Below are 19,670 nucleotides of genomic sequence, written 5' to 3' on the forward strand. Positions count from 1 at the left end.
CAGCAACACGGCACAGCATCACCGCCTCGCCTCGCTGAAAAGGGACAGAGAGGAGAGAAATGCAAAGCGGTGTAAGATGGCAGAGCTACAAATGCTATTAGAGGAGGAAATCCCTGCCGGCAAAAGAGCTCTTGTGGAAAGCTACCAGAACCTGTCCCGTGTTGCGGAATACTGTGAAAACAATTATGTTCAGGTAAGAGATGCCCAGCGGCCATTACATTTTGTGAATTCATCAGTTAGCTCAGTCGTGTCTGCGGTGCTGTAGTAGAAGTGAGTGAAACCACAGGGGCAGGAAATGCTGGTCGCAACGAAAGAGATCCACAAACCGCTAGCTACACGGAGTGGCCTTTTCTCCCGGGATAGATTCAGGCTCGGTGTCGTGTGTCGTTATTTTCTCCTTTTGGCTAGCCGGCCCGGATCCGTATTTAAAGGCTATACTCTGTGTGGAAAGAGCTGCTGGGGGCTTTGAGAGGGTGTGTCGTTGTTGTGACAAAAGTGGTTTGTCACTGACTGATAGGTACCTGTGACAGAATATAACCTCGGCCCCAATTTGTTATGAAATTTGACATAACGTAAACGTTAATGATCTCTTGCGCGTCAACACGTCCGGGCTACATAACAGCATCATAAAGGAAATTAATGAAATTTATATAAAGAGCCATTTTACTCGTTCAAATGTAAAAGCTAACGCTAACATTAGCAGACCTGTACGTGCTTAGTAATATTTTGAATTATACTATAAATAAAAAGAGTAATACAAGTAAACGCTTAGTCACGTTATACACTAACCATAACTGTAGCATAACGTTAATGAGTAAATACTCACTAGGACTGTTACAGCGATTTTCATTTGGTATTTAGTTTTTCATAATAGCTATTTAGGCTCTGAGCATCTCTTACATGTAGGCGAAGTGCTATATATGTTTAGGGAGAAACACATGACTCTAGATGTGCTCAGGCTTCTCATGATGCAGATATCATGTGTCTGCTTCAGAGGAAAAGCAAGTCTATGGACCATTTGCTTGTAATCAAATGCATGGTGCAGGTTAATGATAGGTGTGTCTGCTTGTTTTTGCGTAATACAGACAGGAAACGTGTGAATCGTCAGAGGCAGTGTTTCCTAAACTGTAGATGGACCTGCAGGGACCAAACAAGCTTTACCATTTTAATAATCTCTTTGGAAGTAACTGTTTTGAAGAGAGTTATGGTTACAGCTAGTGTTATTTCTCCCCCTACAAGATGCTGTGAAAAGTAATTCAGTTCTGTAACAACATAACATTGTTGTTCATATTGGGCGGTCTCCCTCAGACCAATTTACAAAAATATTAAAACAATTTTGGGGATTCATAGCTCGTAGAGTTACTCACAAAAAAAGAGCGGACATTGCAGAGCATCACTGGGTTGAACAGCAGTGTCTGTTGACAGACCGGCACACACCAGAAACCCCGCTGTGCTCCAGCATGGTAATTTTATGACTGTGGTGCTGAGAAAACCCACAGTTGTAGCCATTATAACACGTCACATCACTTTTCCCGGCTTGTCACCAGAAGTGCAATGTAGGTTGCACTGCTTTTAATATACTGACAAGCGTATACACAGCTCTGTGATGATGTGCGCTCACCCCAGTGTCATTATACAGATATCTGAGCAGTGTATTATTTTACTCTAAGGGTTTGCTCTATTTCAAAATTTTATTTAAGCTTTATTTTAACTGCAATTTAATAGTTTAATCTGCATTGCTTTGGTGTAGATTCCATGGAGCTGATATTTTGATTTATACATGTACACTTGCGGATGTTTTAAATTTCAGTGATTTGGGTTATTGTGTGGATATTTCATTTTGGCCGACCACATCTTAATACTAACACCAGGTTGATATCTTGATTCTTCGGTGTTTGCTACTGTAGTGAGAAATGAATGTGTTTTAATTCATAAACTCATGGAAGAATTACACTTCCTCTACTACAACTGAAAATTTATAAATATTTTTGCTATATATTGATGACACTCACAAATCATTAGTTTGGAATTTGCTTTAAACTTTGATGCAAACGAATATCAGGAAGTCACAGCTAAAGGAAATGAAAAACCACTCATGTGAGTTGTTGCAGTTTGACAACAGACGTGCGAAAATCAGATTAAGTGTGATTGATGTGTCCTTCACATACCAGTTGATCAAGAAAACAATCCCTGACACGTTAATAGTAATATTTTATTGTGCCATGCTGAATGAAGAAAGGTTGGAAATTAGGAGACAGTCGTGCAGGCTATTTGTAGTGGACAGTGAGGAAAAAAATTGATTGTTTGAAAATTTGCATGTTAGAGTTTGTTTGCATGTTATAGCTTCTGAAAGCCTTGTCCATTCTTATCACTACAACATGTTTGCATCATTTTACAAATGCTTAGGTACTTCCTTAAACCACGAATGACAAGTGGATGCATATTACTTTTCATCCCACGTTCTCTGCTGATTTTCAGAGCCCTGTGCTGTAGTTTTCTACTGCAATGTCTAGAATATTGCCTGGAATATGAATATACATGCACTGCTGAATAATGATTTCTTCAGGGACATTAAAAACATTAGCTAGAATCCTGCATATATATATATATATATATATATATATATATATTGTGTGCAGTAACATTGCATGCGGAAAGGTTTCTGTATTCTCAGTACAGTTCTTAATTCAGGTAATGACTCCCAGTGGTTAACCATTTTGTAAATGTCTTTAGTCACATTGTTGCCATAGATGTTGTTTTTTTTTACGTTGCACAAAACACCATACTGTAAATGTATGCCTTGATATGTAAATCCACTCTGTGAGGCTGGAGAAAGTTTATTTAGAGTTTTATTCTTAGATGAGATATTTGAAATCAGCCATTAGTAAAACTGTCACCTACAGAATGATTGGTGGCATAAAAGCAGAGCTCTGCTTTGTTAGTCCCTTTTCTTAAGGCCTTTGCATACCAAAATAGAAACTCTTTGGATGATGTCTGTTGTGATATTGAACAATAAATGCGATGCTGTTTTTGGGATAAAGATGGGCCTTAGCTGCTAGATCTTAAAGTTAACTACTTTCCTCATTTTGTTCCAGTATGTCAGTATGTTTGAGGTTTTTTTTGAACGGACCAATCAGTATCACTTTTTAAAAAGGGGTGTTAGATGGAAGCTGATGAACGTACTTAATATTTCCCTGATGTTGACCCTGCCAAAATCCCCCCTGTCGGCTCACATGATACCCCTCTGACTCATGGCTGTTTCATTTATGACTCATGAGGTTCATTTTATTCCAGTATCAGACCTAGTGTTCAGTATGATATGGCGCTCTGAAATTGATTTATATTAATGCATTGTTAAGATGGAGTCAGGTGGTTAACAAAAAAAAACTTTACAAAAGGCCTTAAGCTTTTGTGAGCTTAATATGAAACATAATATCTCAAAGCAGGATAATGTGAGGAAGAGAGGGAGAGATCCACAATGAATAATGTGTTTTAGGGAGATGTAGGCTATTATTACCATGGGTTTTCATGCAGGATATTTTCAGACTTTTTAAAATTAATTTGATTCCGTTGGAAGTTTTAACCTCTCACACGTTTTCTTCTTCCATCTCCTTCTCTTTAATGCATTGCACTTTGTTAAAGATAACAGTGTGTGTCTATGTCTAATGTTACTATTTGAGTGTCTATTTGTATTTCTTTAAATCTTTGTGTGTGAGTGACTCATGAGAATAGTAAAAGGTGTCTCTGCAAGGACGTTTCAGGAGTCTTTACGTGTCCTGAAACATAAGTCACTGTTTTCCAAGCTCAGGTACGAGGGCCTGTTCCAGTCTCTGTGATAATGAGTAAGCCAGCGGTGTTTCCTCTTCTGACTGTGTTGTACAAACTGGCATGGGTCGAGGCGACCTGCAGGTCCCGCCAGACATCTGCAGCAGATATCGTTGCTTTGCAAGGTAGCAGGTGGTCCTGTTGTAATGTGGTGTCATGTTGCAGGCTGTTAGCTTCCTGCTACACATACCAAATTGCTTTGTTAACAGCTGTTAAATCATAGCTGATGTCTTTGTGGCACTGACACAGCATTTATAATATGGGATTCTGGATTAGAATAAGATAAGAATAGATAAGAATAGTGACTGAACAGCATAAGATGCAGAAACAGATCAAACTCAGAGGGTATAAGCCTTTTTAAAAAGAGGAGTTTGACATTTTGAAAAACTGCTTCCTTGCTGAGAGTTCGATGGGAAGACTGATACTGCTGTCATATCTGTCTTTGAAGTAGAAAGCCAGAGCCACAGGATGATTAGCTCAGATTAGCATAAAGTCATGAAACAGGTAGCATGTTGCAGCACCGTAAAACCACAACTTGTTTTTACATTTCTGCTTTTGTACAAATTAATTAAAAAAGTTACAATGTGTTAATAAGTGAGCTTAAAGGTGCTAAGCTGATATGTGGGCATATTAATATTTTGAGAGCCAAGCTGTTTTTCCCTACGTTTATATGCTAAACTACTTTATCGTTTTTCTGAGCTCTAGCTTCATACATAATGCAAAGCTATGGGATGGCAGTCCTCTCATCCAAGTAAGTGAATAAGCATATTTCTTAAAATGCCAATATCAAGAGCTCGTTCTCGTTAGACATTTTTACAAGCAAATTTTCATTACATTTTATCCACAATGTCTAATGATTTCTTGACGTGTCTATATATATATTTCTTTCTCTCGTCTATTACTGATTGGTTAGTTTTTGTACTCATTTTGTGTGCTTCCTGTTCATCATTTTTTCTTTGTTGTATGTTCCTAAATTATGTTAGCTTAGTTTTTTTTGTTTTATTTTTTGTTCAAGTTTGTTTTTCTCCTTAAGGGAAAGGAGTTCCATTGTATAAGTCTGTGGCTTCTTGACCTCTCGTAAAACATCTTAATCTTTCCTTATCTGGATTTATCTGGATGTGTGTGCAAATGAAAAAAGGGAAAGAAAGAATTTCATTGTAAAATTCTGGGGGTTGTATAACAGTGATGCAACTCATTCAATTCAATTCAATTCAATTCAAATTAGCTTTATTGGCATGAACGTGTAACAACAATTCTTAAAGAATAAACTCATTCTTAAAGGACAGTTTCTTCTTGCTCCGTGAGGCTTCATGAATAACCCAAGTTCGACTCTAAAGTGTGATGTGAGACAACTGGATATTTGACTGTTTTTATGACAACATAATAGTAAAATACCAAACATTTGCAGGTCATAACATATAAAATTGTAAAGATTTGCACTTTTTGCGCATTTCATATTTGTGTAAACTGAGATTTTTTCAATTTCGGTGATGAAGTGTCCTTTTCAACTTGTGCTAGGCATTTGTCAGTTTTGACTTTTGACACCAGGAATTTATTAATGAAAAAGGGCGATCAATAGAATAATTTATATTGAAAATAAGTCCAGTTTCCTGGCAGTCCCCTGTTGGACTGGTTCTCTGTGTGTCTGCATTGTCCCTGTTTTGTTTCCAAACTATAAATATGTCCATTCAGTCCCTTTGCTATTTAAAGGCACCCAGAAACAGATGGTTTGCGCAGCCGGGTGGAGATTTGGGATCCTGTGAAATGTCTTGGCATTCCTGCTCACTGGGCTCAACTCCCACCGTGCACCTGTCCCATGAATAACCCAGTTATTCGGAAGTTATTGTTGTCCAATTCCAGTCTGCTTTGCCCCCACAAAGTCATTCCCTCTGAGAATTATGAACTTATGTTCACTCACTTCAGATCTTAAGAGGGATTTGCAGTTTAAAAACAGTGGAGAATGAATGGTCCTGTCAAATACGCTCACACAACTGATCAGAGTGCAGCATTTCCTCATGAGTTTTTTGGAGGTCATACCTTACTTTACTCTGCCAACTTCTCCATTTCTTCCAACCACACATCAATCCACTGCTTTCTCTAACTTGTGTGTTTTCTTTTCCTCTCTGTCGCTCTCCTCTCTGTGCCAGGCTCAAGACAAGAAGAAGGCCCTGGAGGAGACCAAGGCATACACCACCCAGTCTCTGGCCAGTGTGGCCTACCAGATCAATGCCTTAGCTAATAATGTGCTGCAGCTGCTGGACATCCAAGCCTCGCAACTACGACGCATGGAGTCGTCCATCAACCACATCTCCCAGGTGCAGTACACACCACAGCCTTGGAAGATACACATACACTAACGTATGCACGTATAATTGCATTTATGGAAATGCATTATGGTCCGGGCCTTTATTCATTTGATCTGCAGATTGAACAAAGCCTTTAATTGAAACAGGCCTTTATTTCTAATTTCCTCTGCTTTAGAAGTTTATATTACACATTTTAGTAAGACCTCTTCCTGTTTTCTGATCTGCTCCTGTTTTAATTCAGTTTTATGTTAATTCAGAATCAAAACTTCCTCAGTGTTTATCTGTTGTCTTAATAAATTCAGAATCATGTACATTTTACCAGTAGTGATGTCAAACTCGCCACCAGTTTCTAATTTCTAACAGAAACACTGTTTTCATTCACAAATTATTTCCATCCCCTTTCACTTTGACGTTTTCTTTTGATCACCTGTACAGATTTTTCAGATTAAAAGCTGTGCAGTCACTTACAGGGCACATCCAACGAAGGTTAAAATGAAGGGCAACTGGACTTGGTTGAAGCTCAACTGGACTTGGTTGAAGCTCAACCAAGTCCAGTTGCCCTTCATTTTAACCTTCGTTGGATAACTATGACCTGGATGACTGAGAATCTTCATAGACATCTTACAGGGCACAGTTCCTCTCTTTACCTGGTAGGCTTTTAATGTGAAACATCTACAGGAAGACATGAGTTTCATTTACAGTATGTAAATAGTGATCAAAATAAAAAATGTGGAAGTGATTGGAATAAATGAGTGAATTTATCGGTTTAATAAGAGACGAGTTTGACATAACTTGTTGTACTTAAGTAAAGCATATAAATGTTGTTCAGAAAGCTTACACATCAACAAAATCACCCATTTTACAATCAAGAAAAAATCCTTCTAACCCAACCCAAAAAAAAACAGCAAACCACTTTCAAGTTCACTCAATAGTAGATGTGTGATGAGATGTGACGATGTTTCTCATCGAAGTGGAAAGCTGTCTCATGATATCAGCATGACGGAGTGTGAGCGGGAAAGCAGTTCAAACTGTTACAGACAAGACATAAACAACATGAAAGCAACATTTCAAAATGTACCTGCATTGTTTAGCACTTTGTGACTTTCAGTCAAATAGAAGACTACTTTTCCAGTCAGATATGTAGTTATTGAAAATTTCTTCAAAATAGCGTTAAAATCTCGTCTCCTTTTGTTCTCATGAACCCCATATCGTGTATTGTCTCGTCTCGTGAGCGAAGTGTATCATCACACCCCTACTCAGTAGTTACTTCAGCTTGACCTCTGGTTATGAAAAAATTATGTTTTTAAAATTGGAAAACAAAGAAAAATGAACTAAAACGAAAAATTAAATATTGTCATGCAGAATATCATCCATGTTTACATATATGCAAACTTACATATCTTTTTTTTCTCTTAGAATAGATTCTGCAAACACTGCTTCAGGTGCTGCTACAGTCTTTATGTTTTTCTGTGATGTGATAATGCATATTATCCTGATTTTTAAGTTGCCTTCTTTTGTGAACAGCACTGTGTTTGTCTCTGCCGGCCATGGCTGTAAATTTGAATACTGGCCTTTATTTGCAAATGATATTCTGTGGTTGGATATTCAGGTTTACAAACTGTTGCTATCTTCTATATCCTATAGAGGGATATTGGTGCATCAAGGTGGGGTGTTGATTATCATCTGGAGATGAAACTTTTTTAAGTACAATAAAGTACAAACCTGCTGGATTTATTCTGTGGCATAAAGTTAGAAAGTGCACAATGACACAGACAGATATGGCAGGGGCAGGGATCAGGCTGGAGCTGCCAAACCTCCACAACCCCTCTTCAGTCCCTCTTGCTTCATCAGCAGTCCTCCCCCTCTCCCTCTTCCCCCCTCTCTGTGCTTCATGCAGCCACCCTGCCTGTCAGCCAGTGAATGGCCCCGTCCCCTCCCTGTGTGCTTCATTAAGCCTGTCAGGGATGAAGTGAAATCCTGACACCAGCACTCTCGCCTGGTTAGCATTTTCAGCTCCCGCTTTACTCCACAGGCTGAAGGATGAGTACAGTTGGGTGCAGTCTAATGAAGAATTATTATTGATCCTTTAGAGATGGTCGGCTGCGCTATATGATATTTCTGCTTCAGATACACCAGCTCTTGTAACTTGTGGTTGCAGGGCTTGTGATGTGAACACTTGACACCACCCAGTACAGAAACTGTTAAAGTTAGTATGGTCGCATAACTGTAGTTGGTACTGGGAGCATTCGTCAATAGTCAATGAAGGGAGAGACTTTAACAGCCTCAGTCTGTCCATCATGTTCAAAATGGTTCTTATTCATAGAAGTCATTTTGACTCGTCACAGCAGTAAAACACTGGTGTAACTACTAAGAGTAATGATGGCTCCATTCTATATGAGTGTGCCAGTGAAGCCAACCCAGGGAGGCAGTATGCACAGCCCTTGAGACGTCCAGCCATCATTAAAGGTAATAAATACACCTGCACTTTTCTCTTGTGTTGCATGTGAAACTATCTGCCATGACAAAGGTATATCTTCAGAAAAGGGGTTAGCAGTTTATTTTGTATACTGAATACTAAAATTGAGCATATGCAATTAACTAATTAACATTCTATTTCAGAAGTGGAATGATGGTGTTATAGTAGAGACGGATGGCGTGGCTCTTAACGGAAAAGAAAGCCCTCTTAAGATAAAGGCAAATGATAAATTTAATTTCTTTGGTTCAGGAGTTTTAAATTGATACTATTGTTTTCACTAATGGAAGGAAAGGCACCATGATATGTTTTGGTGTTTTGCACAGAGTAAACAAACATGAGGCTATGTTGTTAACTTACAAGCCACGTGTCTAACCTAAGTCAACCAAGATGACATCATTGTGGCTTTATGAAGGACAATCCAATAGACATGGGTGCATGAATATAAAAAGAAGGTACAATTATATTGAGATTCATGTCATTAAAAGTAGCTGTCTCAAAGTAGACATCTAAGGCACAGATGGGTTGTTAAAGTTAATTTACTTTTACATGCATCTCATACAGCTATGTCCCCAGGACTTTGATTCATAATTGTAGTACTAGTGATGTGTCCAAGAAATTAAATTATAATTTACTCGGTAGTGCCAAGAAATGTTTTTCTGGCTTAGACTGTGCAAATTGTCTCGGCTTGAAAGAGTTAAAATGGGATTAGAAAGGTAGCCAAACATTGCTGCCAAACCCAAGTCCCATCACTGTCGGATTTAAAAGCCCACAGCAGAGGAGGCTGTCACAAAATTATACAAGAAAAGCTACTACCTAAACACAAAAGTGTGTTACAATAAAAGCAAAGCTGTTGCAGCACATTTCTCCTGTGTGTGTGTGTGTGTGTGTGTGTGAGAGTCTCTTTAGTCCCACTCTCTTCCAATTTGTTTTCTAGTTTATCTGTTCCTTTTTTTCTCAGTAGATGTCATTCATCAGCTCAGAGTGCCTCTTCAGTTTCTTTTCAATTTGTCAAATACTGAAAATGTGCAGAATGTAACTAGAACTATATCTGAACATACTGATAATGATACAGATATGGACACACTAAATGTACTGTAGAACTGAATTTGTAGACTTGTTACCAAGCCATACGTGTAATGTTAGAAATCAAATATTTGCTGACACGCCTTGGAATATCATTACAGACTACATCATATTTTCCTCTTGCCAATAACACTTCAGCAGGAGTTTAAAAAAAACTTGTTCCACTGTGCTGCAGAGACTAATCATTTGCTAAAACACAGATTTATTAGGCTGAAACTGCTACAGTAAATAGATCCAGCAGTGAAAATTACCGCTGCACCATCTGCTCTCAACACACTGCAGAGGTTGAGCAGACAGCCAGATGTTTATCAGAGTAAAGAGCTTACAAAAGAAAATGACTGAATGACTGACTGAACTAAATGCCTATCGTCAGTGATTAGGTAACAGTTATTATGTCTGGATGTTTCAAAATCATTACTTCACTTAGGTAACATTTTTTTGCATGTAGAGGAAATGCTGAAATGAAGCTGACTGTGTCCAGTCATCGCACTACGGATGTATACCTTGCTAGTTGCACCACTGCCTCAATGTTTCGTCATTGTCAAGAGTAATTCTGGATGGTTCTTCAGTTGTATTTCAGTTTAGACACAGGATGGGCAGTGACAGCATCTGTTGTTTGGTAAAAGTGCACATTTTAAATGATGTCTGCTTAAATCTAGATACTAAAAATGTCCTTAGCTTCTATCCCATCACCACTTATTTTTGATCTAACAGCCCACTATAAACAGCTTCTAGTTTTACCTACAGTATTTTATCTCTCTATCTTGTTTGTCTCTAGCTGTATGTGCTTTTCTGTCCTTCTGAGTTTTGTTGTTCTCACTTTCTGCACTCCACCTCTACTCGCGTATCAGTGGCAGGAAATAGGCGGGCCTTTTTTCTTACTTCCCAGCCGAAGCTGGGTGTGTCACTTCAGTTTCCTCTCCTAAAAAAAAAAAAAAGGAGCCCAACATGTCGTCTATATATATATATATCTCACATGCGGCACTCAGGCTTCATGTCAGACACAGAATGAGTTTTGCGCAGCAGGAGGGAGCAGCAATGGCGGGTCAACTTCACAACACCTATCAGTCTTTCAATCTCTCAGTTGGATTCTTCATCTCCAACAGCCAGAGAGTCGCAGCCGTGGAGCTGTCGGGTTGACTGGATGAGTTGTCTGAGTGGTGATTGATGCGTGACCCCGTAGCTGTATGGGTCTCGCACACTCATACGTGCACACATCTACTTACAAAACATGCACTCAGATATACATGCACACACACACTTGTATGTTTTATTTGTATTTCAAATCAGTCTCTTACAATCTAGTATGCAGCAAATGCAGGGATTTACCGTATTTACAGTAGGATTAACAACATTGATGGATTCATATATGTGTCACACAAGCCTTGAAAACACTTACACTCGTCAACTTCTCCCAAGCGTGACCTCATATTTTAGAGATGAAGCTGTCCATCCTCCCTCTTTCGTCCCTCCCTCCGTTCATCCCTCACTCCTTCCAGTTTCATCTATCATTCATAAATTGAAGGCCAGCCCGTAAGGCGCCGGCTACAAGCGATAATGAGTGTAATCACAGAAGAGATGGAGGTCACTGGCATTTTCAGTTACTCCTGGTGCGAGGGGTATAAGGAGGGCTCCTTCAAATGAGCCCCAGGGTGTAGGGCAACAGAGCAGAATAGTGGGTCAGTTGGAGCTGAAAGAATGGACCCAGAGCGTGTGGCCAAGCAGTGGGAGGCCTGGGGATTTAAATAACATTATCTTATTAATATAAAACATGTTCATTTTGCTGCTTTCTGTTGCTAATTGACAGAACACATAACATTGAAAAGTGTCAAGCTATGAAATGCTTAACTGTAATTGTAGTGTAGCAGGTGTATGTACGTATAGATGATAGGTATAGCCAACAACATTTTGCCCATGAGCAGCACTAGCACCTGCGAATTCTCAAATGTAAGCTGGCACTCAAATAACCACTGGGTCTCAATTAATGGTAAATATGCTAAATATAACAACAATAATAGATCAACTTAAACAAATAGTCAATATAGTAATGATTAGTATGCTAAGAGTGGACCCATGAAACTACAAAAGGCCCCTGAGGGACTCAACAAATGCTGGTATTTCAAACGTAACCACGTTGTTTCTGCTGCAACCATTTAAACATGGGTTACAAAAAAAAACCAAAACATTGTATATTTTATAATAAAATCCTACCAGGGATGGTAAGGGAGGTGATTATGCCCCCTTAGCTCTCAGGAGGCTTTTAATGTGAAACAGATGGAGGAAGTGTTGGGTCTGCATTAAAAGCAAATTACTGTAACATGCGCTGGGGAGGCTTTTTAGTAACATATGGTCCAATCTTTCTACGAATCAGGGGAAATTAGAAATCATCCATGTATCTCTTAACTAAAATGATAATCTTGAGTTGAAGTGAATACATTTAAAGAATTTTGAGTATTTGCGATACGTGAACTAAACCTTTAGTCTGCTGACCCGACCACTCCATGTCCTACATCATTTCTCTCTCTTGCAGACAGTGGATATTCATAAAGAGAAGGTGGCACGTCGGGAAATCGGCATCCTGACCACAAACAAGAACACCGCTCGCACCCACAAGATCATCGCCCCGGGCAACATGGAGCGTCCGGTGCGCTACATTCGAAAGCCCATCGACTACACACTGCTGGATGATGTGGGACACGGCGTCAAAGTAAGAAGGATTTTTGTGATTATGTCAAAATAAATCCATCATAGGTTTATTATCACAAAACTATCTTTAGTGAAGGCAAACAGACTTAAAGGTCAATAAATCTCCAATAATGTGTTTACTAATATCAAGAGCATCCTAGTTTCTGTTCGCTTTTTAGCTACTGGTTTTCAAAAAGCATTTCCACACTATTCTAGCTTCACCACAACCAGACTGCTGCAGCTTAATCCCAAAGTCATTACGTTGATGTATCGTCTTGTATTTCCAGTGTTGATCAATTTTGCTAGAGGAAAACACGCACTTAGTCGAGTTCGCACCTGGCACCTTCCTGTGAACAAAGTAACTGTCTACTTTCATAATTCACTCACACACATCCAGTCACACTACAAGCCAATCAATATACTGGACTTTCAGTTAATCAAGTACAGAAACACGAAATGCAAGCACTCGTGTGAAAATAAGATGCCATGTTGGAAGCTGACTGTGGTTGAATAAGCTTTGCTTGTCAGAGGTTTCGTTCATGCCCAGTAACAAATATCCTTAGCTGGAAGTTAATAGAAAAGTGTGTGTTTGTGTTTGTGTGTGTTGCATCCAGAATGTGAGCAAGAGAGAGACATCTTGGCCAAGTGGTACTCACACCATTGCATGCCCTCTTGAATTGTGGGAAAATATTCTTTCATCCCTTTCCGGCTCATTCTTCAATTTTTTTATTCCCTCTCCCCATGATGCATCCGCTGTCTCCTCTCCCCTCTTCTTCTTTTCCTCTTTTATATAACGTTCTGTGTGCAAGTGTGTACACACAGTTATGTGCATTGATTGCCACCGTCACACATTTTTTCCACAGCCTGTTTGACTTGGCCTCTTCATCCCTGTCTGTCTCTGTTGAGATAGTGACTGCTGCATGATTTTCAAAACGTCCGCTGATTCAAATTCAAAAGCTAGTGTTTCCTCCTCTGAGAGCTGGCTCACACTGAGACACATTTGGCATGGTCCACTATGCAAATGAAGCATCATTCATGGATGCTGCAAATGATGGATCTCTGCAGAAATCAGTGCAGATCAGTGTGTGTGCAACCTTTTTTTTTTTTTTTTTACCTTTTCAAATATACCTGCATAGAAAAACAACGGTTCATGCTGCCAGTAAAGAAAACATGACTCAGATATCTGTAAAGTGACTAAATTCCGGGAGTCTACATTTGGGGATTGCTTTAATTTAATTAAGCTCAGTTGTCTTGATAACAGTTAGATTTTAGGAAGGAAGAAAACCTCTGGGGATTGAAGACTCAGTGGCTACTGGTTCATTTTAAATTCTCTGTGATTTCTCTGTCTGGCTTTGTGTGTGTGTCTGTGTGTGTGTGTAGCTGCATTTTTGTTCATGGATGTGCATTTGTCTGGGTTGGTGCAGACAGAAGTGCATATCACATTCCATATTTTCCCCCCAAAACACTTTCTCTCTCACACACATCTGTGAATAATTCAGAAGGATTGATATCATTTCATAGTCCCTGCTGCACCAGACACTGGATAGAAATGTACAGTATTATGAGAAGTATATTAATGCACAATCACATGTGTGGGTATATTTCTCTGTGTATTTGCTTCTGTGTACATATACATGTTCATGGTGTGTTCATACTGTGTGGGACATCCACTCACTCTTTACAGCCTATTTCCTCCCGGCTGTGCTGGATTCCCTCAAGCGTTCAGGGTGTGATCATCACCCCTCTGCCTTTCATCCACATAACCTCACATAACATGGGTAGATGGGAGGTCAGACTTGAGCATGGAAAGGCCCATTCACACATTTACGGATGACTGTGCTCATCCCTCCACCAAATCAGCCTTTATTGGCATTGCTGGCAGTTACCAGGGTGAAATAGTTTCAGCCACATTACAGCCACTCCATCAGTCTGAACACCTCTCTGCTGTTATTTATGACCTCGCTCTGCTTTACTGCCCACTTTTATTTTTTCTTAGTTCAACACTTAAAACGTCAGCACAGCTGTATGTAGCTTAGGCACTGCTCTTTATTTCTAGTATCTAGCCATTTCAGTGATTCTCATTCTGATTACAGTACAGTACACAGAATAGACTACATACGTACATAGACATAAACAGGGTTGGTGAGTAGTATCCTTATGTGTATTTCTTCAGTGATAGTTTTCACTTTTTTCTGCTCATGGAACAAAAGGAATTTATTTTTTCCTCTTTGTGGTATAAAACCTAAATTGGGCTGTTTGTTGTAAGTTTATTTTCTGGCAGGCAGGTGTCTGAGTGTTAGCAGGAGTTACTGACATTATAAAAAATAATTTATGTGCAGATAGGGTTTATTGTAACTGATAATATACCAAATATTGTTATAAATGTTGAATAAAATGTGATTCAAGATGCATTGAAAATGTGATTTGACAATTAGTTTCAACAACTTTTATGACATTTTATAATCAATAATGAAAATCATTTTTAGCTTCAGCCTTAAAAGTGACATTAAAGTTCATTAAAATGTAATTTGCTCTAAAACAAAAAAATTGCAAAAATTCGCTGGTGCCATCTATTCAGATGTAACAATGTGCTGCTTTTCTCTGTTTTATGTCATTGTAATTTGAATGCCTTTAGGACAAAGGAAGAATTAGAATATATGACCTCACGATCAGGGAAATTGCGACATTTTTGTTCATTTTAAGAGCAATAATGAAAATCAGCAGCAGCTTCAGCCTTGAATGTGAATTCATTAGGAGACAGTATATGTTTGAAAATAGACATTTACATGCATTCAGCATTCAGCCGAGATTTTCAGCCACTGATTTTTTCAGTATGCTGCTTACTGGGATAGTCAGTTCAAACCACTTGAGTCTCTTTTACACTCGTACTTTTCCTAATATTAGTTTCCTAGATGTCCTTCTACATTTCTCTACTCCCTTATGTTTTTCTTCATGATGCTCTTTCAGCTTTACATTTTGTTTATACAAATATATTAATGAAGAATAGATGCAGTGTTCATGCATAATGCTTAAATTTCACACTTGTTCTCACTGAACTCACTAATCATTAATCAATGAGCATATCCTGTTTTCTGTCTTCCTCTTTTTGCCTGCTTGCACTCAGTGGCTTAAGGCCAAGGTAAGAGATGGTTGTCTTTCTCTTCTTTTTGTTGTATATTGATAAAACTCAGTTTTAACAGTTAGGGTATCCATGCACCCATTTAAACTTTAATTTGTGAATACATACAAGACTTATAGATTTGATAACATGGAATTACATTTTTATGGAAGCAAATATGATTCAATGAAAAGTCTAAAGTTTATTACACTGCAACATAGCAGTATCATTACACATTTTATATCTTTTTGCCTGTTTTAAGGCCACCAGGTTACCTGAAACCTAGTATGAAATTCTACCATGAATATACTGCAGGTTCAACTCAATATGTATGTTACTGTAAATGGTTACAGGAGATATGAAACATTATATTTCATCTGTATTAAGTCATATTTACTCTTAACACATATTCCTATGTCCTTCTTCATCCATGTACCAATCAATGAATAACATGCCATTTTACATGCTCAATTTCACAACTAAGACAGCTAAGTCACCTTTTTAGTGCTGCTTTCTGTTCTCTTTCTCCCTTCATAGCTCTCTTTGTCTCCAAGTTTATGTCTTTATATTTGTCTGTGGACAGAAAAACCTTTGTGCCATTGGTTTTTATCCAATTTATTTAATTATGCTTGGTTGAAACAAAAGATAAGATGCTCTTTTGCTGTTAATATCTCAGGTTTTGCTCATTATAAGTTTAGGTGACTACTCAGCCTTAATATTTATTGGCAGGGGAAACACTGGTGTCTGTAAATCAGATTATACAAAAGCAATGTTTTACTCCTGTAGCAACATGGGAACAATGCAGCAGGACGAGGAGGGACGATTTCCAGGACCAACCCACCCACGCAGAAACCCCCAAGCCCCCCCATGGCTGGTCGTGGTACTCTGGGGTAAGAACTCATCGTTATAGTAGTAGTTTTTAAAATACTTTAAATTCTTCTTAGTCTGTGTATATGTATTATCGTGCAGACATTTCACAATGGTTGTTCATAACACCAGGACCACCTGACAACAGTTCTATAAACAGTGTCTATAAAAGCCCCAAGTACTTTCTCTCACTTAATGAAAACACTGAGGATTAACTGTGTGCTCTTTGGCTATGTTTATCTGTATCCAGGCGTAACACTCCCTACAAGACCCTGGAGCCAGTGAAGCCTCCAGTGGTGCCTAACGACTACATGACGAGCCCGGCCCGACTGGGCAGCCAGCACAGCCCTGCACGCACAGCCTCACTCAACCAGAGGCCCAGGACACACAGGTAGCATAGACCCTCTCTACTTATAAGCCTTTTTCACAGCAGACATTTTGACTTGTCGTCGTAGTAGGAAAGACACAGGTGTTACCAATAACATTACAGATGTTCAATTCAAATGTCCAAGTAAGCCATGACAGTGTGACAGTGAACCAGTATGCACAAAACACGCACCCTGGACCTAAAGCAGCTAAATGGAATTTAGCCGTCATCCATTTTATTATTTATACCCGTGTGTGTCCTACTGTGACATGTCAAAATGTTGTCTGTCAAAAAGGACCATTACCTGTGACTTATTCCACAGTCGTTTTCAAAGAAGGCTAATACATTAATTAGACCTGTCCTCAGTGTGGGTGTGTGCAGTCTATGTTAAATTGATTGATATCGTATCAGATTCTCTGCCATCTCCGTTTAGGACAGGACAACTTTTATGTGTAGCTTTGAATTTGTCATGGTTCCGCCAAAATTTATTATTTAGGGTGACTGCTCAGTATGACTACACGAATTTCAAATCTGCAGTAATAATTTATTCATGTTCAAATTTCAAATCAGCGTCTAAAAGCTAAGTTTAATTACTTCTTGAGTCTGAGCTTTTGAGATTTGAACGCGGTTCTCCTCCTTTTGCATTTGTTACTCTGTGTGACTGTATGCTCCCAGATTTTTGCCCAGTATTCGTGTGCGGATATGCCTGACAGTGTACAAAGCATATTTACAGAACTGCAAATCTGTTGCCACAGTGATGAGAATATTATTTTGGCGGTTTGACATATGAGAGAGTAATGGTACGATGTCAAACGCTGTCATGTAATTAAGTTTGTCTGACACATCCTCCTAATGATCATCACAAAGACGCCGTCTCTCTCTGTCTCTCTCTCTGCAGTGGCAGCAGTGGCGGGAGTGGCGGCAGGGAGAACAGTGGAAGCAGTGGAGTTGGTATCCCTCTAGCAGTTCCCACCCCCTCCCCTCCCAGTATGGGGCAAGGTGAGTCTCAGCAGCTATAACCTCACTGCTCATCACAGGTGTCCGCAGCGTGGACTCGCTGCTGTTTACGGTAATGAATATTTGTAGGCTCCTCACGGTATCTCCCTGCATGTCACTTGTCCTCTCTTGCTCTCATTGGTGCATTCTTGTCCTTAGCCTTTTTCTCTAGCTCAAACATTATCACACTCACTCAAATTGACAATTATCAGGTCAAACAGAATGGATTCAAATGTGGTAAGATAAGACTAGTGATTGACTGATTAATTGGTTGGCTGATTAATTGAGCCGATATCTGGCATTTTGAGCTAATCAGCGTCAGCTACTTTCACGAGGCCGATACACAAAAACTGTCTGCAGACACATTTGCAGGCATCCTTGTCAATGTGGCTGCTGTGGAACAATGTTAGTTCTCCTCATGAATTTTGGGAAGGTGGTGAAAAAGTTAGTTTTGAGCTCTAAATTTCCTCAGTCATCATTGTCTTTTCTAAATGTTAAGTTACTTTCAAAATTTTCACTTAATGTTAAAGACATGTATGCAAATGCTAGATAAATTGGAAGCATTTAGCTTCAATCAGGCCTTACTTTAGTGTCTTGCTATATTATTATACATTATATATTATTATACATTATATATATGGTGAAGAAAATGCTGGGCAGGCAAATGTTTGCCACTTGCAAGAAAGGGAGAAAATGAGAACAGAATTGAGAAATATTAAAAGATGATGAGTGTTTTTGCATAAAGTTATTGTGTTGTTGCTGTTTGTTTTTTTTTTCTCTGTGGACCTGTAAAGTTGACTAATGTAAACTGAATTTAATTAGGCCCCGAGCATGAAACATGCAAGGACCCTATTGAAACTAAATGACTTTCTTTCTTTCTTTAAATGAAGGGCATTTTGGATAAATGGTCATTTTTGGCCATTTACAGATTCTGTGCTAACAAACTCCTGCTAGGGAATTAATACGATCGACTTCAAAATTTCACTGTGCAATCAAAAGCCATTGTTGATAAAAAGTTGTGCTATTTGTGAGGTTTCGTCAAAGGGCGTGTCCGTGGCGTGGCGTCGCAAATCGATCATTCGCCATGAAACATGAAGTTGTTGTTTCACTGTACATGCTCAAATCTGTTCCAAATTTCACATTTGACAATAGTCCCACCCTGAACAAATCTAAATTTCAATAATCACTCATACTCATTGTGCCACAAACTGGACACAGGAAGTGATCCTTCAATGGAGCAGCCCTCGTTCCCCGTTTGACCTACACGCAGGAAACTTGTGTGGCAGATGTATCACACACAAAAAAGTCTCTTCGAAGAATAACTTAAGCCCAACAGGAAGTCGGCCATTTTGGATTTAATGGTAATTTTTCTTAATTTACAGGTTACGTACTTTAACAAACTCTTGATAGAGAATGAATCAGATCGACTTCAAGTTTTTGCTGTGCAGTCTAAAGGTATTGATGATGAAAAGTTGTTCTATCTGTACATTTTCATCAAAGGGTGTGTCTGTGGCGTGGTATTGAAAATCAATGATTCGCCGTGAAACAGGAAGTTGTTGTAACTTTATTGTAAATGCTCACATCTGTACCAAACTTTACATACTTGATAACGGTCCCACCCTGAACACATCTACGTGCCAATATTCAGTTATAGTGAGAGCGCCACCTACTGGTAACAGGAAGGTAAGCCCTGTTTTATAATCATCATTTGATTTAAATGACACTTTCACCTATTGGGACCATAATGTGTAATTAACAGGTGCTCCCTAGCGCCACATAGGGGAAACAAGAAGTGATGTTTCCAAAACAGGCAATGATTCACAGCCGTTTGGTCCGACCTGCTGCTATGCCAAGGCCACGAGAAGTCAAGACAAGCCAAGACAAGCCCCAACGCACGAGGGCCCGTCCAACGCTGCTTGCAGCTTTAAGAGCTTCATATTATTTTTA

At 39.1% G+C, this 19,670-nt stretch overlaps 1 protein-coding gene across 4 annotated transcripts in view; it reads left to right on the top strand.

Moving 5' to 3' along the window:
- The first annotated feature begins 22 nt into the window (after nucleotides 1-22).
- The window catches only part of LOC119902423 (abl interactor 1-like), a 27,362-nt gene continuing 7,714 nt past the window's right edge, over nucleotides 23-19,670 (top strand). For 2 of the 4 annotated variants that reach the window (XM_038718590.1, XM_038718592.1), the window contains exons 1-7: nucleotides 23-193; nucleotides 5,973-6,140; nucleotides 12,221-12,397; nucleotides 15,500-15,514; nucleotides 16,280-16,383; nucleotides 16,611-16,751; nucleotides 17,626-17,726. In XM_038718590.1, the coding sequence (XP_038574518.1) occupies nucleotides 77-193; nucleotides 5,973-6,140; nucleotides 12,221-12,397; nucleotides 15,500-15,514; nucleotides 16,280-16,383; nucleotides 16,611-16,751; nucleotides 17,626-17,726 (823 nt within the window). In that variant the 5' untranslated portion in view covers nucleotides 23-76. The remainder of the gene's footprint in view (nucleotides 194-5,972; nucleotides 6,141-12,220; nucleotides 12,398-15,499; nucleotides 15,515-16,279; nucleotides 16,384-16,610; nucleotides 16,752-17,625; nucleotides 17,727-19,670) is intronic. The other 2 variants (XM_038718591.1, XM_038718593.1) reach the window with 1 other exon arrangement.

Source organism: Micropterus salmoides, unplaced genomic scaffold, assembly GCF_014851395.1.
Source record: "Micropterus salmoides isolate LMB-PRFRI ecotype aquatic unplaced genomic scaffold, ASM1485139v1 Ms_hic_scaffold_14, whole genome shotgun sequence".
In the NCBI taxonomy this organism is placed as follows: domain Eukaryota; kingdom Metazoa; phylum Chordata; class Actinopteri; order Centrarchiformes; family Centrarchidae; genus Micropterus; species Micropterus salmoides.